The sequence below is a fragment of the Phallusia mammillata genome, chromosome 7, assembly GCF_965637545.1.
Source record: "Phallusia mammillata chromosome 7, kaPhaMamm4.hap1.1, whole genome shotgun sequence".
NCBI classification, from domain to species: domain Eukaryota; kingdom Metazoa; phylum Chordata; class Ascidiacea; order Phlebobranchia; family Ascidiidae; genus Phallusia; species Phallusia mammillata.
The window spans coordinates 20,652,905-20,677,749 of NC_137258.1; the positions used below are offsets into that span (position 1 = coordinate 20,652,905).

Below are 24,845 nucleotides of genomic sequence, written 5' to 3' on the forward strand. Positions count from 1 at the left end.
TCAAACCTTCGGGCCTAATCGGGACTCTCAAAAACGATTCGGGTTCGGGCTCCAATTTTAGGCCCGTTTACAACTCTGAGGCAGATGTCGTTAAACTGGCCTGTTTAGACTAACTTCTTTGAGCACGATACTTTTTTCATAGCGTTTTTCAACAAAGTATTTTTAATTCAATATATCCTGAAATCTCCAAAAGGGAGTGCCTAGACGTATGCATGTTCATTAACAAGGATAAAAAACGCAACAGTGCAAATATTGACTTCATATACATTTGGCCGTGATTGGGAAATTCGCCAGGTAAATCAGTGGTTCTCAAACTGTAGTACCTAGGAGAGTTTAAGGTGCTTAACTTATAAGTTATCCAAAAAGATATATCCAATTCAGATCATGAAGTGCAACTTAACCGACCCAACTGAACAGCTCTGGTATTGGGCAAAACTCGTATCTTGGACATTTATTTGGAATTGCTAACCTTGCTGGTTTAAGAATTCGGCTGTCCAGGTCAATAGAATAGGTCTATCTCTTGTTCTACCTGAGTTGAGTTGAGTTTATTTCGCTTGGTGAAAGACAACATAGCAACACAATTGCACTAAAACAATCACCAAGCCGGAAATAGCTGCGCAACGTTAAAACGTTATGAAGCGCAAAAAAGTGTCGGGCACAATTGGTGGATAGTGGTACAACGCGCTGCAGCTACACCGTATTATAAGGCGTTATGTGTCGTTACAACTTCAGGTGGTATGAAGCGATAGCAAAATAGTGGTTTGTGACAGTGGCGTAGGCAGGCGACATTTTTGGGAGGGGCCAAATAGTTTGCTTTCTAATCCAACTTTTTGGTAATGGCGTAAGGCGTGCTTTTACCAAACACGTGACTTGCCAAACTTTGGTTCGACGGGACAGCCAAACGCTTTATTGATTTATTCCATGTCTGCATAAATACAAAAGAATGGATTTCGGCTTACAACTTGGTGACAGCAGTCATTTTTGTTAATTTATATGTTCCTTTGATAGTTTGAAAGACGAAACCACAATGATGAGGGACAAAATTACACTAAATTAAAGTTTCTCAATATATATACAACTTTGAAAATTTGGGAGGGGCCCTGGCCCCTTTGGCCCCTCCCTGGCTACGCCACTGGTCTGTGATTAGTATAAGTTTGGGAACCACGGAGTTAAATCTATGGATTAATTTTGATTTGAGCTTATACCTATATTGGCTCAAGTTGGTGGGATATTATGTGATAAATGCTATTTTTGCACCGTTTGAACTTATAAACAACATGCTATTTTCTGCTCCTATTTCTCCCTTGCCGTCAAACACAATGGCAATGACAAACTTTCCACTAAGCAAACCATTGCAATAAGTCAAATGCTTTAATAGGACAACAATTTCTAATTGAAAAAAAAACTCAACCATATTGTTTGGGAAATTAACAAAATACATAGATACCAAAAACACAGACTTATTTACAGATAAGGTAATATACCAATAAGCATTTCAAGAACAGGTTGAGTTTTTGTTAAGCATATACAAGTTTGCATTTTGAGGGTTTTTCCCATAGGTTTTACTTTGTCCATGTCTTAGAAGCAATCAGTAATACTATTAATTCGATAGTGCCAACAATTCATCAATCATCTTCTCATTTGGACTTGTAAAAGATCTGGTGATAGACCTGAAAAAGACTTGGTGTTGAAGCTTGGCAAATATCTCGGTAGTTTGGTGATAATTATGAAACCATGGCAACTCATGCATCCTACTTTTAAAGTATGTTAGCAGTTCTGGATTGTGACTTAAATCCAAATTTGCACACTCTTTTCCGAAAAAGTAATTTAGTCTGGCAGAAATTGGACATATTTGTCGCATAATGGAATCAATTTTGACCAAAGCATCGGGAGTTTTTGTTCTTGAATATACAAGAGGGCACAAACTCTTTTTCTCTGCAAGTGACATAGCTGATGTAAACTTGTATATTTCTTCAGCATTGCTTCCATTTACAATCAGGCCTGCTACATAGTTACACAACAGTTCCCTGTTAGCTTGAACTTTTTCTTTCAGCAAGTCCATTGCATTCTTATCATTTCTCTCCAAGATTAATTTTATTAAATCCCTCATGACCAGTGAATGCTTGAGATCTTCCAACAGATCTTCATTTTTAAGTAGATTTTGATACACTAGGTGACTTTTAACAATGTGGGCACCTGGGGGGTTTGTTGTTCGCTGCTTTATTGTCTCTAAAAGAGCACTTTCATCTTGACCAAGTGCTTGATTACAAATGTCAGAAACAATTTCTTTCCATGCACCTATGTTTATGGTATCGGCCATCACAAAATCTATCGCTTCACGAACTCCAGCATTGTCTAGCAAATGGCTTACTTTTTGCTTTTTTCCGTCATAATTGGGAATAATCCTTTTTAGCTGATTTTGAAAATCCTCAAACTCATCGAATTTGGCTCTTTCTGAAATAACCGCAAAGAGCCTATCAGAAACTATAACTCCACCGTTTGCAAGTTTCTCGATTTGGGATAAACATTGAGCAATGGTCCATTCTTCATTCAGTACTGCTCTCACAAGTTCAAAAAGTTCCTTATCGCCAAAAATTAACTCTGGAGGTTCCCTGTTTTCAAGCAGAAAGTGTTCCTGCAAAGCTTTCAAATGATCGGTAGAGATTTGTTTTTGCAAGTCATCTGTAAGCAAACTATAAACATCATTTAGCACATTTTCTATCATCTGAAAGTCAGTGGAGTGAGTTAGTGACTGGATTATTGCGTTGACAAGATACATGTAGTCATCTGACTCCATTACTGATTGTGTGCCATTTAAAACTTTCAAGCACATAGACTGGTAGTCTATATTGTGAACTGCTGCCTTAGTCCAATAGCTCAATGTCTCCTTCATGAAGGGAGTTAAGGAAATATTTCCATCCATTATTTTTTCTGCATCGCTAATTTTGTTTCCCTCTAACAATGATAGATATAGAATAAGTTTAGCCTCGGAGGTGCCATATTTTTCAGACAGCCGATCTAGCAAAAAATCTGACAAATCTTTTGACCAGAATTCAAGGTACTTAGTAGGAATACTTGTAATATCATCATCAAATATATGGTCTGCAAACAATGATTTTAAATCTGATACTTGACCAACACTTACAAAGTGCCAAAACAAGTCATTACAGAGCTGAGGTGCCAAATGGCAGTTATTGGACTTTAAAGCATCTTCAAATGTTTTCATTTGGTTAGATTCTTTGAAAGTATCAAGTGCTGCAGTTAGCAGTGCTTTGGAAGATTTTGAGTTATTTTCATTCACAAGTGTTTTAGCAACCAAAGATGGGTTGTCCAGGATTTTTGTAAGATAGACTAACCTAACAGATTTCCGATGGTTATCAATTAGTTCAAGTTGAATTTGACAGGTCTTTGGAAGTTTTCTGTAACACCACTGCAACAGAGCATCATCAAATTGAAATCCAAAAGAATGTAGTGCTGTTAGCACTCCCAGATATCGGTTCAAAACTGCTACACTATACACTTTAAGGCATCCATCAAAAATTAAAGTTCTGGAAAGTATTTTCATTTTGGTAGCCTGTGGCAAATCAGTTTCAAGCTGGTCCCAAAGTTGTTTTGCTAGCTCTTCGGTATTGATAGAATGGTCAAACAAAGACTTTTTTAAGATTTCAGATAAAGTAGTTGTTAACTGTTGTTCTGCATAATCATCAATATTTTTCCTGCCAATGTCTTTTTTAACAAATATGTCTTTCTTTTGATTTAATAACCGTTCTTCAACATTAAATCCTAGTGCTAACTTGTCTTTCAAGTGTTCTAAATCAGACTCATCTTCGACCAATGGCAAAACATAGTGTGGTTTAATTTCCTCATTGGGAGCAATTGTGACCAAATAATCAAGCACTAAATGTTTTTTACAACTGACAAGAAGAGGCAAAACCATTGCAGGAAAGTCAGTTTCAGGGTGGTGATTTTCAAGAAATGAAACTTCGTTTTGAATTGCCTCAATGCTTTGCTCTTGATTTAAGGTGTCAAAAAGATAGGCTTCTGCTAATTTATCAAATCTTTTTGAAAATTTTACCCCACTGCTTGTGTACAGGTTCTTCATAACTTTGCTAAAATTCGGCATGTCTAAGGCATCCAAAATGTTTGTGTAGTTATTTTCATCATGGGCGTCAACATGATTGATCAAAAACAGTAACAAATCATTAAATTCTTGATTCTTTTGCAAAGATGAAATTATGGGCAGAGCATACTGTAAAGGTATTTTTGTTCCAACTCTTGTTCTGTATTGTAAAATTATGTCTTGAAAGTTTTCAGTTTGTTTGGCTTTGAGCAACCCGCAACAATAAACAGCTATATCTGACCATCTTAATGGAAAATTATTCTCCATCATATGGGACATTATTTCTTGTGCTTTGTCTGTTTCACCAACAGCACACTGGGCCTCCGCAATATGCACAAAACACTTAATGGGTACCTTCATACTATTGTCTTTCATGTAAGCAATGAAGCCACTGGCATCTTTTAAATTTCCATCTTTACAAGATTTAACAACTAGCTTTGAAAATGTTTCTGTGTTAGGAGCAACATTGCACGCTTCCATTGCCTGAAGAACTTCATCGACTACAAACTCCACATTATTGTCCAACATGCTTTGGATATATGCATTGTAGAAAATAACATCCTTTGTTTTGAAATTGTCATGTATTTTCTGCAATAGGTCTTGCCTTAGATTATGGCCTACCAACTTATCACTGTCAACAAGTCGCAATATGATTCCAACATTAGACAAAGTGAGCTGATCACTGGCAATCAATTTTTGAACAGTGGAAGATAAAACTTCAAACTCCACAAATCCCTTGTATAGTTTTCGACTCCGAAGATTTGATACATCATAAGAAGATATTGTTCTTATTGTCGTTTTCTGTAACACTTTTGGTTGTGCCAATAAGCGTACAGATGAAACACAAAATTTGCAAATCCCACCTCGTGCTAAATGGGCCATGATTTACATCTGCAAATACAACAGACAACATGAAACAATGCTAACATTTTTTACACTGTAAACTTATGATTAATCTATATTATTCGTAATTTTTCGTAATGCGATGTGTCAAATTCAAGTGACCCTAATGATTTAGTTTTCTTTGAACACAATCTGAAAGTTGCAATTCATTTGTCTCCGGTCTCGACTCTTCAAAAAACTCACATTGCCGAGCATTTGTCACGTGTTTCTTCATGACTTAGAAAGTTTGTTGGTGTAGATGCCGGTACAATATATTTTTTATTTTTGAAGTGACATCGGGTCAAAACAAATTAAGAATCAAACACAATCTATAAATAATAAAAACATCTTAGAAATGTGTTATTTTTAGAGGTTTCACTAAAAAGAATTTATGAAGGGCTTATGTGGCTTTGGTTGGAGACAAGCAGTCAAACAAATTTTATCCTGGAAATGTCCTGGAAATGAAATTCCAAGGCAAACGTTTGTGGTCAACTGAATTGGAACGCCATTTATTTATATTTACACAAGCTATTAAATAAGTCAAGAAAGCTTTCAGTTTAAGTTTCCAAAGCGTGACCTGGTGACTTTATAAACCGAAATTTTTAAAGTGGATTGCCACGATCTTTTAAATTCACGAAAAAAGTATTATAAAGTTCTGGCAAAGGCATTAAAACGTACACAACATAGTCCCCTTTTTCTTAAAAATCCTATCCACACCCTAAAACAATTATATTTTAAACACTTCACATTTGTACGATTTCTTCAAGAAATGTTCGTATATTAGGGTATTTCCCAGTTCCGCTTTAAACTTTGACAAAGGGTTTTTCAAACTTGTGTTCAAACTTAAAACAAGTTCACTGCGGTTTTCTATAGACTTTAGTTCTTGGGGCCTTTGTTTTTGCAGTTGACTGACTTTTACATTTTTTTGCTCATTATGTAAAATAAAGCAGAACGGAAATACACAACCAATACCATGTAACTATGGTGTATGATCTTATCAATTTGAAGTAAATGTGTGTTGACTTTGTGATATAATATTCTGCATTGTGAAAAACTTCAACTTTAACAAAAGTATTGGCACTACACCCATGTTATCTGTTTAAATAATTTCCGTCCTCTTTTTCTGAAAAACATAAAAACAAATGCTATTTCTGCAAAGTTGCACAATATCTGTAACTATTTTGCAGGTTTTATTTTAATTCCCTTTGAAACTACTATACTATATTCAAAATCATAAATGTACAGTTTAAAAAAATGGTAAAATTGTTTCATGTTGTATTTGCAGATGTAAATTATGGCCCATTTAGCACGAAGTGGGATTTGCAAATTTCGTGTTTCATCTGTACGCTTGTTGTCACAACCAAAAGTGTTACAAAAGGCAACTATAAAAACGACATCGTATATTAGCGTAGAAAACCTTCGGAAACGAAAACTATACAAAGGATTTGTGGAGTATGAAGTTTTATCTTCCACTGTTCAAAAATTGATTGTCAGTGATCAGCTCACTTTGTCTAATGTTGGAATCATATTGCGACTTGTTGACAGTGATAAGTTGGTTAGCCATAATCTAAGGCAAGATCTATTGCAGAAAATACATGACAATTTCAAAACAAAGGATGTTATTTTCTATAATGCATATATCCAAAGCATGTTGGACAATAATGTGGAGTTTGTAGTCGATGAAGTTCTTCAAGCAATGGAAGCTTTTAACATTACTCCTAACACAGAAACAATATCAAAACTAGTTGTTAAATCTTGTAAAGATGGAAATTTAAAAGATGCCAGTGCCTTCATTACTTACATGAAAGACAATAGTATGAAGGTACCCATTGAGTGTTTTGTGCATATTGCGAAAGCCAAGTGTGCTGTTGGTGAAACAGACAAAGCACAAGAAATAATGTCCCACATGATGGAGAATAATTTTCCATTAAGATGGTCAGATATAGCTGTTTATTGTTGCGGGTTGCTCAAAGCCAAACAAACTGAAAACTTTCAAGACATAATTTTACAATACAAAAAAACAGTAGGAACAAAAATACCTTTACAGTATGCTCTGCCTATACTTTCATCTTTGCAAAAGAATCAAGAATTTAATGATTTGTTACTGTTTGTAATCAATCACATTGACGCCCATGATGAAAATAACTACACAAACATTTTGGATGCCTTAGACATGCCGAATTTTAGCAAAGTTATGAAGAACCTGTACGCAAGCAGTGGGGTAAAATTTCCAAAAAGATTTGATAAACTAGCAGAAGCCTATCTTTTTGACACCATAAATCAAGAGCAAAGCATTGAGGCAATTCAAAACGAAGTTTCATTTCTTGAAAATCACCACCCTGAAACTGACTTTCCTGCAATGGTTTTGCCTCTTCTTGTCAGTTGTAAAAAACATTTAGTGCTTGATTATTTGGTCACAATTGCTCCCAATGAGGAAATTAAACCACATTATGTTTTGACATTGATCGAAGATGTGTCTGATTTAAAACACTTGGAGGACAAGTTAGCACTAGGATTTAATGTTGAAGAACAGTTATTAAATCAAAAGAAAGACGTGTTTGTTTCAACAAACACCAGAAGAAAAAACATTGTGATTGAAGATGCAGAACAACTGTTAACAACTGCTTTATCTGAAATCTTAAAAAAATATTTGTTTGACCATTCTATCGATACCAAACAGCTAGCAAATCAACTTTGGGACCAGCTTCCAACTGATTTGCCACAGGCTACCAAATTTGAAATACTTTCCAAACCCTTAGTTTTTGATGGATGCCTAAAAGTATTTAGTGGAAAAGGTTTACACCGATATCTGGGAGTGCTTAAGGCACTACATTCTTTTGGATTTCAATTTGATGATGGGTTGTTGCAGTGGTGTTACAGAAAACTTCCAAGGCCCTGTCAAATTCAACTTGAACTAATTGATAACAATCGGAAATCTGTTAGTTTAATCTACCTTACAAAAATTCTGGACAACCCATCTTTAGTTGCTAAAGCACTTGTAAGCGAAATTAATTTAAAATCGTCTAAAGCTTTGCTAGTTTCGGCACTTCATATTTTTAAAGGATCTAACCGAATGAAAACATTTGAAAATGCTGTAAAGTCCAATAACTGCCATTTGGCACCTCAACTCTGTAATGACTTGTTTTGGCATTTTGTAAGTGTTGGTCAAGTATCAGATTTAAAATCATTGTTTGCGGACCATATATTTGATGATGATATTACAAGTATTCCTACTAAGTACCTTGAATTCTGGTCAAAAGATTTGTCAGAATTTTTGCTAGATCGGCTGTCTGAAAAATATAGCACTTCCGAGGCTAAACTTATTCTATATTTATCATTGCTGGAGGGAAACAAAATTAGCGATGCCAAAAAATTAATGGATGGAAATTTTTCCCTAACACCCTTCATGAAGGAGACATTGTGCTATTGGACCAAGGCAGCAGTTCACAATGTAGACTATCAGTCTATGTGCTTGAAAGTTTTAAATGGCACACAATCAGTAATGGAGTCAGATGACTACATGTATCTTGTCAACACAATAATCCAGTCACTAACTCACTGTACTGACTTTCAGATGATTAAAAATGTGCTAAATGATGTTTATAATTTGCTTACTGATGACCTGCAAAAACAAATCTCATTCCATTATTTACGAGATTTGCAGGAACACTTTCTACTTGCAAACAGGCAACCTCCAGGGTTTATTTTTCCCGACCAAAGAGTAGCCAACCTGGCTAATGCTGCATTTCTTGAAGAATGGAGCGCTGCACAGTACCTAGCTGAAATTGAGCAACTAGTAAAAAAAAATCTAAGGCCCCCCTATGAGCTTTTTACCCTTATTTCAAGGAGAATCAAACTTGAAGAGTTTGAGAATTTTCAAAGCCAGCTTAAAGGAATCGCTCCGAACTATAATTGGAAAATGAGAATGTCTTCTGTTGTTTACTATGCAAGGCATTTACTTGACAACACTGGTGTTTGTGAAGCAATGGATTTTGTAACAGCTGCATCTGTGAAACCACATTCTGAAAATATAAATGTGGGGGAAAGATTTGTCCATGACATTTGTAATCAAGCGCTTGGTCAAGATAAAGGTACTCTTCTACAGTCAATTAAACAGCAAATAACAAAACCTCCAGGGAGCTACATTGTTAAAGCTTACCTACTGTATCAAGATCTACTCAAAAATGAAGATCTGTTGGAAGATCTCAAGCATTCACTGGTCATGAGGGATTTAATAAAATTAATCTTGGAGAGAAATGATGAGAATGCAATGGACTTGCTGAACGAAAAAGTTCAAGCTAACAGGGAACTGTTGTGTAACTATGTAGCAGGGCTAATTGCAAATGTGAGCAACGTTAATGAAATTTATGAGTTTACATCACCTATGTCACTTGCAGAAAAAAGGAGTTTGTGCCCTCATGTATATTCAAAAACAAAAACTCCTGAAAATTTGGTCAAAATTGATTCCATCATGCGAAAAATACTTCCAATTCCTGCACAGCTAAACTTTTATTTTACGAGAGAATGCATGAATATGGATTTAAGTTGCAATCCAGAAGTGCTTACCTACCTTGAAAGTAGGATGCATGAGGTACCATGGTGTCATAATTACTTTGGAACCATAAAGATGTTTGCCAAGCTTCAACACCAAGTCTGTTTTAGGCCTATCACCAGATCTTTTGCATATTCAAGTGATGGGGTGATTAACGCTGAGTTCGGATATTCAGAACTGTCAACAAAATGAAATAACACTGGAACTATTTCAACAAACTTTGAATGTTCAGTCATCTTGAAGAGAAATCTCTACAAGTTTGTTGCAAACCCACTGGCCACAGATAACTAAAACAAGCTTTTATTTTATGGAATGTTCCTCGTATGTTATGTTAGCGAATTTTAGTTATCTTGCAATTAAAAACAAATGTTCCCTGCTTTTGTGTTTTTTCAAGGACGTGCGTGTTAGTTGTATGGGGGTGCCTTCGAATACTACAGGTGTTCTAGGTACGCTTGGTAACCTTTTTTCGGGCAACGTAACTCAAAAATACTGCAGGTAACTATATTTGGTGAGATTAAACTCATAATAGGTGCGACGTGACTCGAAAATACGACAGCTGCTTTTTATGCGACGAATCGTAAATACTGCAGTTAACGTTAAACACGCAAATAGTGCTGAAAAAGTGTTACGATAGTCCCAACACACACCCAAAACTAAACCCTAACCACGAGTTTACTCGCTTCAAAACAGGTTACCAGCACTATTTACAGGCTTTGTTGCATTAAAACGAGTAACCTGCAGTATACCTAGCGGACCAAGTGGACCTGTAGTATTCGAAGGCACCGAGTTGTATATGCAGGGCAGTGTTTTTTTCAAACTTGCTGTACTGACAAGAAAAAAATGGATCGCAAGGCATTATGCAAAGGCTACAATCCGTTTACCGCTGCCTACTTTTTCGTAGCTCAAGCAACACACGTACAGTTTGATTGGGAATGTTTTTTTGGCAAAAAAACGTTGTGAAAGTTGGCTGCCGTTGACTGCCACATTTACGTTTAAAAGTAAATTATTTACTAAATACGTGACGAACACGCACTGGTGGCAAAGCTTCTGGTTTGTGAAGGGCAGGAACGGTGAACGCAATGTGTCGGATAATCTCTTTCTTTAATTTTAGTCATCGCAATAATTATCATTTAGGCACAAAGAAATCTTTTTTTTGTCCGGATTCCCGGGAAATAAGTATTTTTTCCCTATACCCCGAGAGTCAACAGGGCTTATGCCTTATAGCAAATATTTGCACAATGTGCGCACATTTTGGCACCTGCAAATTTTCGAAAAATTTGTGCCCATTTACGCTTGCACATTGTGCAAAAAACGCTCGCATCCCCGTCTCCCGAGAATTTAAAATCCGGGAAAATAGAAGGAGCTTCTGTGCTGGGACAGTACATCGTTGTCACCATGGTATTGATGCAAAGGGGTTCTGGGATTGCAAAAAAACAGCGGGGAAAGTAAAAATGACACTTTGTGGGTTAACAAGAATCACACATACACATGATTTTAACACGTTTTATTTCACCGTAAACACCGCATAGTTTTGACTGGTCTGTTAAGTACAGTGAAAGAACACTACAGAACAATTTGCATAAACCATGGGCCTATTTTGGTTGATCGTTGCAATCTTTCTGTTCAGTAGGCTAGTAACTGAGATAAACAGACATTTTTTTTGAAATTATGTAGACAACATCTAAACACTCAGTAAATTTGAATAAGTTCGAGACCATAAATTTAAAATTGAATGCCTTTTGAAGGTTGGCTAGCCTAATGTATTTTGCGACGCGTACACGAAACAAACGTATTGGCCTTTCATGGGTTGGTAGGCTATTTTGAATGACAAGTACAGGTAAATTTGGTTTGTGTGCATATCAGTTGCGGGTTTGTACACAATAAAAAAACATATACTGCAAATATTTTGTGGACCTCTATAACCAAATAGAAACGATAGAAATGCAATTTTGTGGATTTATACAAACTTTACAAGCCCTGAGACTGTTTAGCGTGGTGCAGGTGAAATCAAGAAAATGTGCATATAGTATAAAGCATGAATACGAATTTGTACATTTACAACGGATATATATTACGACACATGCTTACATGAGTGGTTGTTAACCTATGTGTACAATTACCCCCAAACAGGTTAACTTGTTTTACCCCCAAACAGGTTAACTGGTTTACAGTTTACACTATAAAACTTCGGATCTGTTCGGAAACACGTGATCCACACGTCGGGCAATTTACGTGACGCAAGGCACAACCCGAACAGGCGGAGAGGTGACCGCACGGCAGAAACACTACGCTTGCTGGCTCTCTTCTGCAATCTCTGCACATCCTAGCTTGTCGTAGTTGCTCGAGCTCATATTCAATAGACGGCGAAAGGAGTTCATCTTCACTACTGGAGCTGCTACTTCTGCCACTGCTCTCGCCTGTACTGTTTACTCTTCTGCGATGAGATGATTGAGCACTGGGTAATCTCCTTGGAACAGCTGAAGTGGAATTCTCGTTCGCAATTGCCGATGGAAGACGAACTACTGCGTCCAGCAGGTCATCCAGGCCATGAAAAAGTTCATTACGTTGTTCCACGTGCCTGTTAGAACGTTGGTATGTTAATTTCGGCACTCTTTCGGGAAAAAAGTTAGCCATACCTTTCCACTGCTGTTCTTAACAGAACGTCAGCGAAACCCATTCTCCGAAGCGTGGAAACAGATTGAGATTCAGAAAGGTATTCTCTTACTCTTCTGTGGTGATTTTCCACGAATATCGACTGGCTATGAAAGGTTGAATGATGCGTGTTAAATTTAAACTGCTTCTTATAGCATGGTGTATGTTAAATTTAGAATGTTTTAATCAACCTGGTTTGATTGATCGCTGATGGCATGCGATGTACCGTCGTATCAAAAGTATTTGCTTGGCCGTTGGCTTGCGCTGAGGCGACAACATCATGAACGAACTGAGGTCCAACAAGTTGCAACAAAAATTCACATCTGAATGCATACAAAAACGTTTATTACACTTTTTGAACTTGAAAGTTTAACAATGTTAATTGCAATAAAATTTTTGGATTTATAGATTCCAGTCGGACTATCCTGCAATCCACTTTCCCAGACGTTTCCAGGTTAGTAAAAGAGGCAGGAAACTGCATACAAACTCCAATATCAAATACTAACCTTGGATACCATTTAGAATGCTCTGTTAAAGGATCATCATCCACTAACCAATTACAAAGGCCACCATTGCAATGCCAGCATTTAACCCTGTCTGATTCCCCTGCAAAAAACGTCAAACGTGTTTACAAACGTCACAGGAAATATAACATACGGATTTCTGGCACTCACCTATATAAAAGAAACCAGCTTCGGCCAGTTGCCGCGGTGTAGCTTCTATGTAATGACCTTGCCATTCTCTTCCTGGTGTGTTAAATGTAGCCAATCTTGCTTCAATACTTCTCAAGCTGGTATGAACCGGTCTTTGCGCAGAAAACATTGTATTTTTACTTGCAATCAACTTCTATGTCAACTGAATATACCAAAGGTTTAAGACTTACTCTTGCACTCACGATTAAACGTTTTGCAAAAAAAACGAACATGATATACTCAATATACAAACTAAAATATGGAAAACTACATTCGTCCCTTTGCACTGCGCTGACCTTCTGTTGGTGAATGCCAAGCTTCCTTATTTGGAAGAACAATACAACTGGTACCGGCTTGCCCTTTGGTGCTTAACCGACGCGTTAGCTTTTTACTTCGGTGAAAAAAAGGGGAAATTCCCTGGTGTTTTTGGTCAAAAAAACTGCTGACGCGAACTGTGTCGAACCGCAACGTAACGCGAACCAATAGCAATGACTAATGAGCCCGTTGTTCGCACTCAAACATGTCAAAAAACAAAACTTTTAAAGGGATATACGTCATAAGTTTTGATTTCGAGTTGATTTCGCTAATGAACACATGGTGAAACAACTGCCCTGAACAATCGCCATGCCGTAAGTAGCTGTTACAACTTTGTAGAGCGCAAAAACAGTGGAAGGCATCATTGGTGAAACTGAATTCGGCGCACTTCTGAGTGAAACACGACTTAACTTATGGATACGTGGGACCAATCGAGAGGGCCCTAGAATGAGGCTATCTTGACGATCAACCACTGAATTATCTTTGCAAAAAAGAGAAGTTGGTTAAGTTAATTGTAATGACCAAATTGAATCGCTTATAGCTATAGTGAATACACAGTGTAAAATTCGACCACCCAAAAGTTTCAGTGACAAGAGAGTCAGTGACAAACGAAACTTTGACTCACAAAGCAATTAGCGACAGCTTAACGCTGAACACTAGTTATAGTAAACCATAGTACAACAGTAACGGGTGTAGTGAATAAATGTTTACCAGACATCGTTTCTTACTTTAATGGCGTTAATCATTACTTTGTGTGATTAAATAAGGGCTGTTGTTTTCCCAGAAAGACAATTTACTTTGCTCCCTCGAAGTTAACAAATGCGTTTTACGAGCGTGTTTTTACGACGGGCAAAACGAGTTGTTTTTTATTTAAAAAGCTGGCGCAAGACACAGCAAAAACATATTCTTGTAAGCCGAGCAAACGCTACGATAAAAACACGATAACAAACACACAACATTTGACATGAATAATAATAATTCCAGCAGCACATGAAAAGAATTAATATCTGGTCATTTTGCTCCCTCATATTAAAAGTTATTATTGTGCGCAACATACAAAAGTTTAGTTTATATCAACACTGTTTTGTACTAATAGCATTTACTTGTTAGTAGTTTTGTATATATGTCCAGTAGCAGAATAGAAAGTACCACAAAAAACAGCAAGTGCCGCAAGAAAAGTACTACTCATAGCAGTATAATAGGAAAATGAACGTTGTGGAACTAGTAAAACCAGTCAGAACTTGTTAATAGAAGCTATGTCTAGAAGGACCGGCACGCGAAGTGAACTTGTACATTTTTTTACTGGGTTAGGGCACCATATTCTCAACAAGGGTTTTACATATTGGGCACTTTTGAGAGCTTTCGCGACAACCGTCACAACTGGCAAGGTGATGACACGGCAGGAGCATCACCGAAGCTTCCTTCAGTAAGCAAACTTTGCACTGTCGTTCATACTGTAACTGCTGAAGCTCAAATTCGACAGTGGTGTTCACTGGTATTGTGTTGTCTTCCTCTAGTCGACTGATGGTGTCGCTTTCAACGTGGGTCTCATTCTCTTTTAAACACTCGTCAACCAACTGAACTGTGCTGTTAACAGTGGCGTTGTTTTTGCGGCATCTGTAATTATAATTTTTGAATTAATTTTTCTACACCAGGTAAATTTGTAGGACCGGGGAAAAATGGTATACAAACACTATTTTACTTAAAATCAACAACATGTCAAGCAGGCCAGTAAATTAACCGAACTTGTTGTAATATCAGTTTGACAATGCAATTTTGGAAGCCGCAATACACAACATGAATGGCCGAGGTGACCAATTTTACCGTGTCAGAGCTTTGCGAATGGTGGCATTCTCAAACCCCAAGTCTTTAACAGCTGCGACAATTTCGGATTCTTGTATTTCTTTTTCGATGCTTTCTGCCAGCAGCCGTTCCTCTTCCCTTTGGCACGCTTCTGCCCAGCTGCATAAAAAAAACGCATAAATTATTCAAAGGTTTTCGTGCTTTTCGAGTCTTTAAATATCTCAACTCACTTGGTTCCGCAGATATCGTGTCCTTCTCCGTTGTTTACACGACTGACAAATTCAGGACCTTGGCATTGTAACAGAAATTCGCAGCTAAAAATACAAGAACGGTTTCGTTAAGACAAGTACATAGCAACCATTTAAGACCCAAACAATCTAAAAGTAGAATGGGAAGTATGGGCTTCATAAAATGGCTTCCAAAATTTTAAACACTCTTTTTGGTACCATAACTAGTTAAACTAATTTGGATAGAATCAGAACATGTTGGCTCATTCCGAAACCTTTTTATTCTGGCTATACCATGCACTGAGGGATGTGTGGCTTATAAATTAACCTGAAGCATATTTACATTTCGACGATCCCTATTGACATACCGGGTAATTTCCAATGACAAGCGACCATACTTAACTATTGGCCATACAAGCACGAGACCAAATGAAGTGTTAACAGTTATCAAAGTTTTTGATTTACTTACTTTGGTGAATGTTTAGCGTGTTCGACCCACGGAACATCGTTACGTTCCCAGTTGTGAAAGCCTTTGTTGCAATACCAGCACTTCAAACGATCCCTTTCGCCTAAGATTTAAAAGAAACAAATATAAGAGTTGCTCTAAAACACTATTTTCATGTAGCAGTGTAGAAAAACAGAACTAAAAATGATTTAGTTCGTAGCTTCTTACTGAGAAGCTTCTATTGATCGTGTTCGAGAAGAACAATTGGCCTTTTCTAACGACAATAAACTTTTATTGCTCTTTACAGACACTTAAGATGCCTTTTTAGCGAAATATATTAGTTCTTTGTAAGATTGTCAACTGATCTTGTGTCTTACCAAGAAAGTATAATCCGGCCTGGGCTAGTTCCTGTGGAGTGGCGTTGATGTGATTAGGCCAATTAAACTTGAACGTTGCCAATCTCGTTCTTTCATCAGCCATGTGTGGATTTTTGGGTGAAGTGCAAGGAAACGCGTCAACACTTCCTCTTTCCCTATCTTGGTGTGCGCGCGCTGTTGAAAGCGAGTAGCGTGAATGTGCGAAAACTGGCGCATTGGAATGGTTCTTTTCCACAGCTCTCGTTGACTGTACAACTGACAGCGGAACGTTAAAAGATGGCGCCTGACTGAGGTGTACGGGACCTCGTTGCAGCAGTTCACCAGCGGTCATCTTTCGAAGCAGCGGAGAAATGGACGGCTGTGAGCCACTGGTTTTTGGTTGAACAGTAACTGTAGGGGATGGTGTGGTGTCTGTGCACAAAGACATAGAAACTGTGATTCACCGAACCCGCCTCAAAAGGAAACCGAATATTAAAAATTCCGGCCGAATCAGACCGAACCTAAAATCCCGTTCTTATGGATGTTTTCAACTGAACCTTGTGTTGTTGATGCAAGTCAATTATGACACTCCAAAATCACTTTTACAATGTGTAAGCTTTACTTAACTTCTAATATTTTGCAGACAAGGTGGCTCGTATTTTTTAAACGCAACAACTATAGTTAGTTCATAATGTTTCATATTGGCGATATTTACGGTTTTGGTATAAATATCACACAACAAAAACAAATTAAAAACATCGGTTTCGGTCAAATTTTTTAAAAAATGCTGGGGCCGAAACCGAAACATGGGAAACGGCATATTCGGCCGAAATGTTTTGGATAGAAACATCAAACATGTGTGCACTAAATTTCCCCCATTGTTATCTAACCACCGACAGATGGTAGACGGGGCTAGTAGTTTCTTTTCAGTTTATCACACATTCGCTTACCTGTGGGTCGGTTAGCTCTGCCTGTATCAGCCGCAAACTGACACTGAATATCATGCCACGACTGCATTCTTTGTTTATCTACTGGTACCCGCATATCTTCCACGGCATGACCGCAACTGTTAAATGTAAAACTCCTTTTACAAACATGCAAACATCCAGCACTAAAGCATTCTGCTATAGTTGTACTGTGTCGTTTAGTTCTGCCTTTTATTCACACAAACATGGCGTAACTATTGAGATATCGGTTGCCATGATTCAGAGCACGATGGCAACACCGAAAGGCTGTTCAATGAGTAACGGTTTCAAAAATAGTGACAGAAACCAAGTCAATTCACGTTCAAAAACTGACTCTTTAACGAGTCTTTGGAAACGCTCTGTGGAACAATATGGATTTTAGATACAATTGTTTTCGACTTACCGATAGCATTTAATGCGGTCTCTGTATCCAGTGTAGTAAAACCCGTTTTGTGCCAATTCTTTGACACTGACAGTTGTTGCGGGAAGAAACTTTTGAAATGTAGCAACTCGATATGATTCAACTTCAACGTCTCCTGTAAAAGACAACAGAAAAATGTAAAATCTATAGTTTCGATATTTACACCCGAAGTGGTGCACAGGTTTAGAATTAATCTATTGTACCTGGAAATATGTAAGTAGTCTCTTGTCCTGGTGGATCATTAGCAAACCTCATCACTCGGCCGTCAGATGCAACTTGTAAAGCCATTTTAGTGCTACTGTTATACGCTAAACAACATAAAAAATCAAGTCAAAGGCTTCTAAAGTAAAATTTCTTTGTCTAACTGCGCAAGTTGGCTACATGCTTGCAACTGTACTACTGTTGAGTGTTGACCAAGTGCCGAACATGTTTTATAGCGCCAGTTCCGCATTGCGAAGAGCTGTAAAGTGCACTTGACATTCTAGAGTGTGGAGTATGCTTATGCCGCCTACAAAAACCACCAGTCTCTTGAATCGCCTTGTTGCCTTTTTCCAAGTTCGAAACACGCGCCTACGCATACTGGCATTGGGAAATTTCAATTGCTGTTTTCCAATGACTTGACTTCTATTAAAAGTCTGCACAAGCGCCAACAACCCGTACTGCTGCCAAAAATCACTGAGACGTTCTTATGCGGTAAAAAAACTTTATTAATATCTAACCAACCTAGTTAATAAAAGGTATGCGTATTGTTGGTTTTACAACCCACTGTGTTTGCTTTGCTATTCTCCTCCCACATTAGGGCTTTTTCAGCACGAGGTATTAAACCAGCCAAAGTTCTGACGCAAGCACTGTACCGCGATATGTGCCAAAACATGTTTTCCAAGTTGTCGTTGGTCTTGTTTAACCTTGTTGATTTGAAATGAAAATAATTTGATGTTGAACCACTATGTGTCACTGACAGGTGTTGACTTACTTTTATGTTGCAATAAAAAAAGATGAATATTTGCTGACATGCTGACTTTTAAACCAATTCACTCACTTGATCTAAAACGAATGAATTAACCATTTCTTCGAGTTTTGAATATCTTTCCAGCGGCTATTTCAGAGCAGAACTGGCATGGTAAGTTAGCAGAATAGGATTATATCTCTGTTACGAACCCTTACATTCTTCACAACAAGCACTCTTACTCATGTATATAGTTCCTTTTGTGTTCTGTTATGCGTAAAAATCACAACATAAAGACGAGGTTTTCAGGTTACCGTACAACCAACCACAGCAGCATGCTACCTGCCCCGCCCTTACGCTAACATTCGTTTCGCGGTGGAAAATGTTGGGGTTCTTCCATCCCCATGACGATTGAACGGAAATTTTGTATTTTTTCGTTTGACTTACCGTTAGCGCAACCCAACTCGCCTTGTCTTTGACGGTCAAATTGTTTATTTTTCAATGATACGTAACCTGACGCACCCCAAATTCCAGTTTCCTTTCACGCAATGACGTATTTTCGACAATCCCAAGCAGGTGGAAATTCTTCAAAGACCAATTTCAGGGTTGTTTTGAATTATTACATCAACCTTCTACCGTGGATAATTGATTTTGATGGGTGAGAATTGAAAATTAATTTTAGCACAGAAAAACATAAGGCAGTTAAGGCCCATTGTCTTGTACTTTAAACTTTGCCACACATGTTATATTGCTGTTTTACATTTTGCAAAGTCAGTGATTACCAAACTTGTTCTATTAGTGTACAGCTTTAAGGTACAATGCACAATATATAATCCAAAAAATCATGCTAATTTTTAGTTTTTAATTAACAAGCTAAGTAAGTGACCTGTAAGGTCACTGTTATTTTGCGGATACTACAGTTTGCAAACCAGTGAGTAAAGTCAATAAGCCATTCCTTTTTTTAAAGCTTACTGGTTTAAACAGACGCTAGTTAAACTAACATGCTGGTTTTAATTGTGGGGAATACACAGCGTGCGTGTAGGATATATTGACAGGAGGAACTAAAGGTTTGCACAATAAACGTTGTTATGCGTGGGAATACCTCAAACGGAAATTCCCATTTACGTGACTTCGTGTGTGTAGATAAGAGGTAAAAATCCTCTCAGAATTTCCCTAACCTTCATATCTGTTCACGGTTTGCATGAGTATTGTTCTAAATATTGCTACATTTTTTCATCCACTCTGGATTTAAACGTGTCGATTGTTTTTAATAGTGTAGTTTTGGAATCACGTGTGTTGTCAAAACGATTCAACGATTTCTTAGTTTGATTATTTAAACACTAAAAACGACAAAAATAGGAAGATTTTTTTGCATGGCATTAGGATAATTGAGAATAAATTGGGCAACGCACGCAAAATCATTACAACAGTAACACAAATGTTATTGTTTCGATAGAAAATGCTCATTTTGTGATTACCTTGATTGACACCGTTAACAATCATGCACAAATAGGACCATTTTATGCTTTGCATAAATAATAGAAAATCATAAATTCATCTTTTAAGATGCGCTGGCAGGAACGATAAAAACACACTATGATTCGCTTAACGAAAATATATCATTACAATTCGATGTAATTGAAATAAAGCATCATAAAATAGTGCACAAAATGTAAATAGACTTTCACAAAGCACATTGCAAAAAAAATATTACAAAACATATCGTACAGTCTAAGTAGCGTGTGTATGTGATAATGTACTTGTATAAATAGCAATAGCAATAAATTAAATCAAACAACGCATGCATTTACACGATATATGAAGCTATAGTTTCATCAACTCGACTTTTGCACATTGGACATGTAGTGACGTCAGCTCCACACCTTCGGCAACAAGCAATGTGACCACACGGAAGTAGGACAACAGAAGCTTTCTCCTGGTGACATTTCTTGCATTGACGTTCTTCTTCCAGTCGGTAAAGTTGTTCTGCAACGGGACTAATTCTCGATGGGCCACTGGAGGCAGCAGAGGATGGGTTTAGTTGAGTAGCTGGCTCTTGGCCCTCTGGTGCCTCGTTGGGATGCGCCAATATGTCGTCTATTAGTTGTTCTGCCGTTGTTATTTTACAATGTTCCCCGCGAAAGTTACTGCAAATGCAAAATTTTGAATTGACAGCAAATATGGTTTTCTGTATATCAAACCTGGTGTTTCACCACTGTATACCTTTCTATGGCAAGGCGAATCTCCGGAAAACCGAAACCTATTTTCACTGCTTCTTTAACAAATTCGGATGAACTCATGAATTTATCCACTTTTTCCTTCAGCTTTCGTTGTTCCTCTCTAGGGTCGACGATTTGGACTCGACTTGAAGACGAACGCCTGTAAATACCATTAAAGATTAACCGTCTTCGACTGTACAATGGTAGAGAAAAAATCCTTACTGTAGTCCAGAGACGGCCGGTTGCAATGTGGGTCCACTGCGTGGGGTTGGACGGTTTAAATTTGGATATTGGGCGACGACGTTGTGTACGAATTCGACTCCTTTCTTTTGTAACAAATATTCACACCTAAAAAATGTTGGTATTTATGAGACTGAATATGTTCAAGAGAAAAAATGAACTTACGAAGGAAACCACTTTGCGTGTTCAAACCACGGTTCGTCATTTGGGCGCCAGTTTTGCAGACCTCCATTACAGTACCAGCATTTAACTCTATCTGATGATCCTGCACAAAAATACACATTGTCATTCCAATTTCGTTTGCACCTTACTACATTGTTGTAAGCAAGTGGTGAAAACAAGACGTTGGGTAAAATACAATACCTAAATAGTAGAGTCCGGCCTCGGCGAACTGTTGAAAACTTGCATTGATTCGGTCTGAGGGCCAGTTGTGACGATTTCCTGTAAACGTGCTCAGTCGGTCGCTTTCCCTCTTCATGTGACTGTTTACGGGGTCGAGACAGGGAAATAGAGACTCTCGCGCACTGTTAGTGGAGGTCTCGTTGTTTCTCGAAGCCGCTGGGTCGTCCCGTGAGCGTTCTACAGCACGTGTAGAAGCTACAACACTTGGGGGAGGTGTAGGAAGTGCAGGCTGTGGGGAAGATACTCTGGCAGTTTGTATGTGTGCCCGATTGGGTCCATGCATCAAAGCAAGTCCTGCTGGTATTCTGTGTTCCTCATTTTCACTGTGGCGCTGCCTTGTTGCTAATGTTGGCGATAAACTTGAGTGACCTGAGCAGATTTAGAATATATAAATTCTTCTGTTTGTATGTTATACATCAGTTTTTTAATACATACATATGGGAATATTTCTAGGCTCCCTGCCTGAGAGGAACTCACAATCATCATTATGCCAGTTTTGTGATGAAGGGTCGTCATTTAGCGTCCAGTCTTGAACGCTTCCTCCACAGCTAAGAAAGAATGTTAAGTAAAAGCACGAGTAATAGTCTTACAAAGGCGGGAAATAACGGCTAAATAGGAGGAAGGCGCTACGCAACATTCATTTACTAAATGAAACACAATACAACAGGAAAGAGAAGTGAAACACCGCACAGTTTACTGCACACAACGAAACTAAGTAACTAGTTGATAAAGTTTAAACGCGTAACAGTTCTTTAAGGCGATAAGATCCATATTATCCCTAATATATGGAAGTTTACGGATATTAAATGTATGAAACTTAAACCACCTAAACGAATTTGCAATTTTGGCCTATATTCAAGCTATGCATAACATACCTGAAGCATTTTACTCGGTCTTTGTAACCAGTGTAGTAAAATCCGTGAAGAGCGAGTACTCGTGGGTCGACAGGGGAGTAGTTTGGAAACTTTGCAAAAGTGCCAAGTCGATATGTTTCCCGCTCTGTGTCACCTGCACAAAACATGCCAATTTAGTTATTCTACACTTTGCATTCCTGCCCAACTTTCAGTTACTAAGAAGAATAATGCCTAGCCTACCATGCTGCAAAGTACGAAACTTACCTGGTAAAATGTACGAACTACGTTGTCCTGGTGGGTCCCTGCCAGGCAAAACTGACCTACCATCAAACTCAAGCATTGCCATTCGACTCAACGATTAAATCACGCTGAACAAATTCGCAAGATATAATTTACTTCAGTACGGTATGAATGATATCCAAAGTGTGACAATGCTAATATACTTAAGCCTGGGGCAGCACCAGTTTCTAGATGCGCCTAGCGCTTTTTTCAAATTTGAACAAAACTGTTGACAACCACCGCCATTGGCTACGTGCGGGGATCGACATAGGTGCTTACTCAAGCGAAACAAAACAAGGTTTGAATCAAACTCGCATCACGCAGTCAATATTTACTCGTTTTTCTCTTGACACGCTGCAAAGCTGCCTTAAACAAGATTTTTGCCTTTGACTAGTCCACTGGTTTGTGATCTTTTCAATTGTATTCAAGTATAATGTTGCTTACAGTTGCAATTTTATGTTCATTTTGATCTAGTTCTGTGGAACAAAACCATAATTAAAAAAATAACTGGCTTAAAAAGCTATTTGCATTAGTCCTTTGTAGTCTGTATTTACATTCTTTAAAATGCTTTTCAACGTATGTGCGTTTGGACGGTGAACTATATACGTCACATGGTAAACAACAGCATTGAACGGCGCTCGAAAAAAGTCTAGACGAGACCAGACTCGACCAGCAGTCTCAAATTCCAAAGCCGAACAACAACACCAATGTAACCACGTTTACTCTTACCTGCTGTATAGGTACAAAGTGTAAAGATGTTTTCGATTTAACAACAAACTGTGGGAAATGCATTATGTTTTTAGTACCTATAATCCAGCATCTTTACCTACATCATCCAGCAATACTTCATATGTTACGTTCAACACTGGTAACGCATTTGCCACATTACTTAGTCACACTGTGACAAGGTGTCTACAGCAAATTATTGTAATATCCGGTTCCGCTCATCACTGCATTACCTCTTGTGACGAGTTTCAAAACAATACACCGTACAACGGTGGTACTATAGGTGGTTCCTCACTTTCTGACGCACTTGCTGGGACAGGTGAACAACAAATGCCTTGTTGAGCCCTCGAGTTTCTGTCAAAGCGGACCATTCAAGGGTAAACCAACAAAACAATCTCGTTTGGTGCGTCACTGCAGTTAATATCAGAACCCATATTTTTTTACGCTTTTGTTTTTACAGGTAAACAATATTTGCCTTCCTCCTAAAAGCTTTAATATTTATCACTGCAGGATTTAAGAACACAATGAAGACTCTTTGTAATTAATGTCAAATATAAACGACATGATGTATGTTTACGGATTGTGAGTTCTTTGGACGAATGACATCATACTTTGTGTTGACTGATCATACACATAGGCCTAGCTGGCGACTAGTGAAAGCGTCTACTTTCCTACTAATCCATATTTTGAACATACTGTTGTTAAAAGCCTACAAAAACTATACCATTATAGCTGAGTAACTGCTTTGGTTGAATATTATGTAGTGGGTAAAAACGGCATTGACTATAGTGCTTTCCACTCACGCAACAATATTGGTGCAACATGCATCACATGTGTTTCCGTGTTAGAAATAACATATTAGTTACAAAATCCCTGAACCAACAATAAAGTGTTGTTTTCAACGGTCAAAGGGTTGGTGATTTCAATTGAATCTCTTCAATTAAAAAAACTTTCAGGCATGTTTGCAAAATAACGTTTGGAGCAAGTTTGTAGTTATTGTTACAAAACAAAGCAATATATAGTCTATCTACATCTACGTGGTAGTTTTGAAGTTATAAACCAGATTACAAATAATTTTATGCGCCCCGACTTCGAAACAGGGACAAAAGTAAAGCATAATTCACCCAGGGCCCCTTAAAATGTCGTGGCACTTAGATGCATATTTTTAGGAAAACAAAGGTATAATTTTGTTTGTTTGTTATATTCCGTCCCTTACTCCGAAACACAGATGCTTTTCATGCTATCATCAAAGTATGATGTAATGCAAATTACCGATTCCTAAAACCTTATCATGTCAAAACAAAACTATGAAACTACGGCGTAATATTTGTCAAAAGCTCGATTGTTGTAAGTACATCACACGTATTGCAGCTGTTTGCACAGTGCGATGAACAAACACATAAAGCCACTAGTGAGACATTTACCTGTAAATACAACTACACAAAAATGCCGATTTCGCATCGAGTTCAGTTTGTGGTTTACCGGTCTTTCACAGTTCAGAACAGTATTGCACAGTCTATAACGCAAAGTTGTGTTAAACTCAGTGCAACCGGAAGGTAACACATTGTGGCGCAAAACGCAACTACTATACAAGTCAACCAGGTAATTTTAGCGTGGAAGTTTATAAGGACAGCAACTTATTACAACACATACGCACATAAGTTGAAACTTTGTCATACGCGTTGACTTGATCTGGTTCGTAGTCACCTTTGCGGTGCAGCTGCAGGCCGTTCAATTATTATTCACCCA

At 37.9% G+C, this 24,845-nt stretch overlaps 4 protein-coding genes across 4 annotated transcripts; 1 reads left to right on the top strand and 3 right to left on the bottom strand.

The window, feature by feature from the left end:
* Positions 1-1,352: 1,352 nt before the first annotated feature.
* On the bottom strand, positions 1,353-5,075 carry LOC145239193 (uncharacterized). Its single transcript, XM_080102477.1, has one exon. It carries the CDS (start codon positions 5,000-5,002, stop codon positions 1,601-1,603), a length of 3,402 nt encoding a protein of 1,133 aa, XP_079958603.1. The 5' UTR covers positions 5,003-5,075; the 3' UTR covers positions 1,353-1,600.
* A 1,191-nt stretch (positions 5,076-6,266) lies between these two features.
* On the top strand, positions 6,267-9,930 carry LOC145239336 (uncharacterized). The gene has a single exon (XM_080102645.1). It carries the CDS (start codon positions 6,297-6,299, stop codon positions 9,744-9,746), a length of 3,450 nt encoding a protein of 1,149 aa, XP_079958771.1. The 5' UTR covers positions 6,267-6,296; the 3' UTR covers positions 9,747-9,930.
* A 1,128-nt stretch (positions 9,931-11,058) lies between these two features.
* On the bottom strand, positions 11,059-13,143 carry LOC145238442 (baculoviral IAP repeat-containing protein 8-like). Its single transcript, XM_080101623.1, has 5 exons — positions 12,881-13,143; positions 12,713-12,812; positions 12,398-12,529; positions 12,191-12,313; positions 11,059-12,132 (listed from the first exon to the last, which is right to left on the bottom strand). Exons 1-5 carry the CDS (start codon positions 13,026-13,028, stop codon positions 11,727-11,729), a joined length of 909 nt encoding a protein of 302 aa, XP_079957749.1. The 5' UTR covers positions 13,029-13,143; the 3' UTR covers positions 11,059-11,726.
* A 907-nt stretch (positions 13,144-14,050) lies between these two features.
* LOC145239073 (uncharacterized) lies at positions 14,051-22,844 on the bottom strand. Its single transcript, XM_080102358.1, has 17 exons — positions 22,356-22,844; positions 22,113-22,245; positions 21,673-21,785; positions 21,199-21,606; positions 21,001-21,100; positions 20,818-20,943; positions 20,600-20,755; positions 20,188-20,523; positions 18,190-18,335; positions 17,634-17,738; positions 17,413-17,545; positions 16,995-17,110; positions 16,066-16,476; positions 15,713-15,812; positions 15,247-15,330; positions 15,038-15,175; positions 14,051-14,830 (listed from the first exon to the last, which is right to left on the bottom strand). Exons 1-17 carry the CDS (start codon positions 22,435-22,437, stop codon positions 14,521-14,523), a joined length of 2,997 nt encoding a protein of 998 aa, XP_079958484.1. The 5' UTR covers positions 22,438-22,844; the 3' UTR covers positions 14,051-14,520.
* Between the last annotated feature and the right edge of the window lie 2,001 nt (positions 22,845-24,845).

What these genes read in the sequence shown, in the direction of transcription:
- LOC145239193 (XM_080102477.1), bottom strand. Translation starts at nt 5,002, where the DNA reads ATGGCCCATTTAGCACGAGGTGGGATTTGCAAATTTTGTGTTTCATCT.
- LOC145239336 (XM_080102645.1), top strand. Translation starts at nt 6,297, where the DNA reads ATGGCCCATTTAGCACGAAGTGGGATTTGCAAATTTCGTGTTTCATCT.
- LOC145238442 (XM_080101623.1), bottom strand. Translation starts at nt 13,028, where the DNA reads ATGTTTTCTGCGCAAAGACCGGTTCATACCAGCTTGAGAAGTATTGAA. An exon ending in AGCTGGTTTCTTTTATATAG is followed by an intron (nt 12,813 to 12,880) that starts GTGAGTGCCAGA and finishes CGTTTTTTGCAG; the next exon opens with GGGAATCAGACAGGGTTAAA. An exon ending in TCAGCGATCAATCAAACCAG is followed by an intron (nt 12,314 to 12,397) that starts GTTGATTAAAAC and finishes AACCTTTCATAG; the next exon opens with CCAGTCGATATTCGTGGAAA.
- LOC145239073 (XM_080102358.1), bottom strand. Translation starts at nt 22,437, where the DNA reads ATGGCAATGCTTGAGTTTGATGGTAGGTCAGTTTTGCCTGGCAGGGAC. An exon ending in GGCCGGACTCTACTATTTAG is followed by an intron (nt 21,101 to 21,198) that starts GTATTGTATTTT and finishes ATTTTTGTGCAG; the next exon opens with GATCATCAGATAGAGTTAAA. An exon ending in CACGCTAAACATTCACCAAA is followed by an intron (nt 15,331 to 15,712) that starts GTAAGTAAATCA and finishes TTGTATTTTTAG; the next exon opens with CTGCGAATTTCTGTTACAAT.